This window comes from Oculina patagonica, unplaced genomic scaffold, assembly GCF_052425735.1.
Source record: "Oculina patagonica isolate OP01 unplaced genomic scaffold, crgOcupat unplaced433, whole genome shotgun sequence".
NCBI lineage: Eukaryota > Metazoa > Cnidaria > Anthozoa > Scleractinia > Oculinidae > Oculina > Oculina patagonica.
In genome coordinates this window covers 5,001-10,503 of record NW_027558291.1, presented here as the reverse complement: position 1 = coordinate 10,503, position 5,503 = coordinate 5,001, and the positions used below count along the sequence as shown (strand labels likewise).

Below are 5,503 nucleotides of genomic sequence, written 5' to 3'. Positions count from 1 at the left end.
GGTTCTGAGTTTGTTGTTGGTTCTTGTCCTTGTTCGGAGGGGTTTCTCTAGATATTCCACTTTATTACGATTTTTTATTACGATTACTACGATTCATTCTTCATATCGATTCAATTAATACGATAACTTTAATTTCCGCGTTTTTTATAATTATACCTTTCTATTCTTTTCAAGGCTGAAAATGAATACGAAACTATAACAGAGATTCTAGAGGTTCATTTTAACCACGGACATTCCATTGAAGACGAGAAAGGCACAGGACCTGGGTACCCTGTGACACAAAACGTCCCAGGAAGCACTTCGGTATACGATCATTTGTACGAGCAGCCCATTGGTCCTGGCTCGAAACCATGTAAGAACGTAAAAGAAACTAGTTTCATCGACAAACTTGGGAAAGAAAATGGAGAGTTGAAATCAGGATTGGGAATGTTCAGCAACCACTATTCGCATCTTGGGGAATCGCCCAGCGGTAGACGGAACCCACTACCAGAGACAAGATTCATCGTTCCACCAACCCCGAAGTGGGAAATATCACGTGACAGGCTTAAGATTAAAAGAACCATCGGCCATGGGGAGTTTGGACTTGTTAAGAAGGGCTGCGCGCTGAATGTCAGTAAACTCGGAGGATGGATTATGGTCGCAGTGAAAACTTTGAAAGGTAAGCTAAATTCATCTGTGTTCCTGGAAACTGTTATTTTTGCTCGAGACTTGAAAAAACCCTCGTTTTCGCTGTTTCATTTTCAGAAGATGCTAATGAGTCTCACCGCAAAGACTTGCTATCCGAACTTCAGGTGATGAAAGGACTCGCACCGCATAAACACGTGATAGAACTGCTGGCCTGCATCACTAAATCAGGTATGAATGTTTACATATATAATCGGGAATTATATCCGGCATGAAGTCCACGATAGTCAGACGAAACGGGTGCGGGTCTAAATCAGGTTGTATACCTGAAAGCTGTACAAGTGCTGTACACTAGTTAAACTTTTAAAAACTTTACTGTCCAAGTTTTAAGGAAGATTAATAAAGGTATAGGAATGTCATTAACTAGCTTTAGAAATATAGCAGACGCTTCTTTACCACCGTAACGACGCCGTTAACGAACAATCTTCTGATATGAATTTGATGAACATTTTTGTCTCAGAGCCTCTGTGCGTAATAACGGAATTTGCACCTTACGGAGACTTGCTTGGTTTCTTAAGAAAGAAACGCGGCTTAAAAGACAACTACTACGACATAGAGCACCTCCCGAAAAGAAATTTGACGTCACGACAGCTGATGAAGTTTGCATGGGAGATAGCAGATGGAATGGCATATCTGAGCTCCGTGAAGGTGAGCGGCCATTGAATCCCGGTTTGTAAGACTTGGGGTTTTCGTCTAGTGGTACTTGTAACCTGTTGCAAATTAGGCGGTTTTCACTTAAAGAGGCTCACAACGGTTTCCCAGCTCTTTCCAGCTCTTATATTTTGATGGATCAGTACTACAAATCTTCATCAGTTGCTGCTACAATAATGATCTCAAACAAATGTCCAATCATTGCTAAGCAAGTTCTGGTCATTTTCATGACGTCACTGGTTACCGCAGCAACAGTGTAACCTGTTAAATACACCCTTAATTTTCCCTTTAAGTGCTTATAACTCAAAAACGAGCTCGGTGACCCCCATTTTTTGTTATTAAGTAATGATCAAGTTAAAAAATTCTCCGGAGCGGTTTCAGAGCCACCTTAAATTTTTGGAAATTCGCGTGCATCGTGCATTTTCACCTTTTATATTTATAATTTATAGATTATTCACCGCGACTTAGCAGCCAGAAATATTCTGTTGGGTGAAAATCTGACATGTAAAGTGACAGATTTCGGGATGGCGCGAGATATCCACGGACAGGATATGTACCAGAAAAATTCAGGGGTAAGTAAAATCCGAGAAAAACATAATTCCCATAACTTCCTATATAGCTTATAAAGATCACCATCTAACAATTTAAGGAGGAATAAGTTACCCAGCATACCTCGAGCTCCCTTTCCCCTGGTTCTACAGTTTTCAGGGGCAGCCAACAAGAACATATTTACTACAGATGTCAGAACACCGTTTTTACGTTATAAGTGTGACAGAAAGAAAAGAAAAGTGTATCTTGTCGGATACGCTAGCTGAACTTTCAAACTTTAGAAAATTTTATGGAACGAAACATTTTTACCCGAATTTACCAGCCGCTGTTTAATTGCCTTCTCGACATTTTTTCTCTCTCCGAAAACATCAGGCATTTCTTTCCCCATGTCACGAAAGTTTCAGCTAAAGAAATCAGTCTCCAGTTCTTCATCACACTTGAATCTGAAAATCGTTGGCGATTATAGGTCTCCCGAACAGATATATATTCACCGAGATGGTCTGTTGGGTGCCCCTGACTTCTAAAATGACAGCTTGGTGACTTATACTGTATACGTATGTTTCAGGGGCGCCTACCAGTAAAATGGACAGCTATCGAAGCTTTGATACACGGACGTTACACAACAAAAAGCGACGTGTGAGTGTTAAATTTAGGCCGCTTTAGTTAAATGGTAAATATATAGGCTTATTTAATTTTTGATCGAAACAAAGTGATTTTAACAATTTTTTTCTCCTTACGTTGGGAAAGAAAAACTCGAAGAGCTACGCACTGATGGGATTCAGGCTCAGTCATACTTCCCTGCTAAAGTAGAAATCCTTAGAAATCTATTTCCAATTAGTTTTGGTTTTAGCGTAAAGGATTCGTGGGGGAAAGGCCGATAGCTCATCGACGCTGTAAGAACTAAAAAAAAATGAAGTATAGAAATCAAATTAAGGGAGCGTTTCTTGGCACTAAGTAGCTATTTGTCTTTTTCTATGTTAGCAAATACGAAATTAAATCTGTAAAATATCTTTGTACTTTTTTATGTAATTTATTGTTATCTGTGTTGACCAGGTGGAGCTTTGGAGTGGTATTATTCGAGATAGTCACTATTGGTAATTATCAATTTTATTATGTTTAATAAAACAATTCTTACTATTACAATGCTTGCTAATTGTTTGTTGATTGATTGATTGATTGATTGATTGATTGATTGATTGACTGACTTTAAAAGCTGTCTACACTGATAGCCATAAATGCATTTTTCCTGTCAAAAGGCGGGTGCCCGTATCCCGGGATGGACGTTTTAGAGCTTATTGAAAAATTGGAGAGTGGCTACAGAATGGAAAAGCCGAGACATTTACATGATGAAGTGTGAGTACAAGTTATTTCTTTATTGTGTCAGATCTTCCTGTTAGTCTGTACTTTGTCAGGAGCTAAGTAAAGGTGGTTTTCATATAAACGCTCCAATCGTTTCTATCGCCTCTGTAACTTCAAAAAGTTTTCTTGCGATCGGGGATATTATATGAGAAAATCAAACAGACCATCGCTAATGTCTGTGGTGATTGGGGCGATCACGATCGATTGGATCGCCCGTGTTCTATCCTTCTAGTTTCTCTTTCCCTTCTTCGCCGTAAAACTGCAATAACTGAGAAGATAGGAGGCCACGAGTTTTGCTCTTTCGTTGAAGGCTACCAATGTGCTGGATCTAGGACTAAAATGACTGTTCTAGGTCGGCATTCGCTCACACAAGGAGATTGGGACGATCATATGAGAACCCCCAATCGCTTTCAATCGCTTCGATCGCCTACCATTGTCTCAGTATTTGCAAACGATCATTCGATGTGATAAAAACGATCGTGGCGATCAAATGAGAATCAGCCTTCACTTGGATTATTCATCTTACAGACACTGCGTATTTGAATTGCGTTTATTTTTCTACTATGGTAAAAATAAAGCTACACCTCGTTGACCGACGATTCGTTCAAAGAAAACATGACTGCGCACAGGTTTAATAAAATACCCACTGAAAGCGTGAAGGCAATAAAAAAACCCTTATTTTGTTGATCACGTTAAGGATACTCTGTTTCAGATATGCTGTAATGCGCTCTTGTTGGCATGAGGACCCGGATAAGAGATTGTCATTTAGACAACTGCACAAGGCTTTAAATAAACTTGACAAGGAAATTCAGGTACAATATCTTCTATAGCTGTTTTTGTTTTCCTGTCATGCCACGAAAGAGTCAAATAAATCCATTGAGCCAAAAATCAGTCGTCTGAAGAATGTGAAATGGTATGGAATTTATTAAAAGAATGATAATCTAATTATCCAAGTATCTAGTCTGTATGGTATTCCACACTCGTGTTATCCCACAAATCCGATAAAATGTTGTTACGCACAAATTTATAGAGCTCAGTATGAAAACGCCATATAGATGCCCCGCGGAGGAGCACCAAAAAGGGGGCTGGAAATTAACGAAAACGCGCGTCTGAAACTCACTTCTGCTATAAAAAGCAATCAACTCACTCATGAACTGGCATGAACTAGTACACATTTCCATTAACACTTCTCGCGATTTTTATAGCAGAAACTTAAGGGGAGACCATCACGGTGATACGCTCTATCCCGATTTCCCCTTTTTTGGTTGTGGCTTTTACTTGCCTCACTTTTTTTTCGTTCCCTTTGCCTTTTTTTCTTTTGCTACTTTATTACGTTCCACGACTTCTTCCCCTTCTTGTTGCTTCTCCTTCCTCTATTTATTTCTTCTCTCTCTTGGTCTTTCTACTTTGGCCTTCTGTCCCTTCTCTGCCCCTTCTTACTGGTTGTCTCTTCTCCCTTCTGGGACTCTTTTTTTGGACTCCGTGACTCATTCTGCTACTTCTCTCCGCTTCCTCTTCTCTTGCTCCTTCTTCTCTTTGCAGGCGTGCTTTTCGGTTTTCGCTGTTTATGCTTCGCGGTTTTCTTCGCTCCCCGGTCCCCCCCACCCCTCTTCCTCCCCCCTCTCCTCCTCGTCCCTCCCGCTGCCGGCCTTCCCCCGCCCCCCGCCCCTCCGTCGCCCGCCCGCTCCCCCCCCCGCCCCCCCCCCCCGCCCCCGCCCCCGCGGCCGGGGGGCCCCGCCCCCCGCGCCCGGCGCCCGCCGCCGCCCCGGGGCGCGCCGCGGCGCGCGGGCGCGCGAGCGGGGGGGGCGCGGCGCGCGCGGGGCGGGGGGGGCCCGCCGGGCGCGCGCCGCGGGGGGGCGGGGTAACATAACCGAGCTTCGATTCTCTCTTTTCAATTTCGCTCTAATTGCTAAATTACTCAATTTGACAAACAACAAAAATTGAACTTGATGCAGTTATCTCCCAACAGTCAGGGTCAATTTCAGATTTCTGAACCTGGAGATCAACGGGCATTCTACTGCTAGTTAACGGCATCTCCACACGACAATACCTCCAATGATGTTTTTTCTCTTCCAGGACTGCATCAACTTGAAAAAGTACGATGGAAATCTCTACGAGGACTTCCATATTCCGCCTAAATAGAGCCTGGTGGTGGTCTAAGTAGTACAACTAGACCTACTCTCACCAGATGTATTTAATTTATTTGCTATTTGTATCCAAATGTGATCAGAAACTAAGTTTTCGTTAGAATATTAAGTAA

General features: G+C 42.2%; 1 protein-coding gene across 1 annotated transcript in view; it reads left to right on the top strand.

The window, feature by feature from the left end:
* Window positions 1-174: 174 nt before the first annotated feature.
* LOC144640725 (proto-oncogene tyrosine-protein kinase receptor Ret-like) overlaps window positions 175-5,503 on the top strand; it is a gene marked incomplete at its 5' end in the record, with an annotated part of 5,864 nt that continues 535 nt past the window's right edge. Inside the window, 9 exons of the mRNA XM_078499809.1 lie at window positions 175-658; window positions 745-855; window positions 1,145-1,332; window positions 1,785-1,907; window positions 2,450-2,520; window positions 2,938-2,978; window positions 3,141-3,237; window positions 3,956-4,055; window positions 5,320-5,503. The exon at window positions 5,320-5,503 is cut by the window's right edge and continues 535 nt beyond it. Of these exons, the coding sequence (XP_078355935.1) occupies window positions 175-658; window positions 745-855; window positions 1,145-1,332; window positions 1,785-1,907; window positions 2,450-2,520; window positions 2,938-2,978; window positions 3,141-3,237; window positions 3,956-4,055; window positions 5,320-5,385 (1,281 nt within the window). The remainder of the gene's footprint in view (window positions 659-744; window positions 856-1,144; window positions 1,333-1,784; window positions 1,908-2,449; window positions 2,521-2,937; window positions 2,979-3,140; window positions 3,238-3,955; window positions 4,056-5,319) is intronic.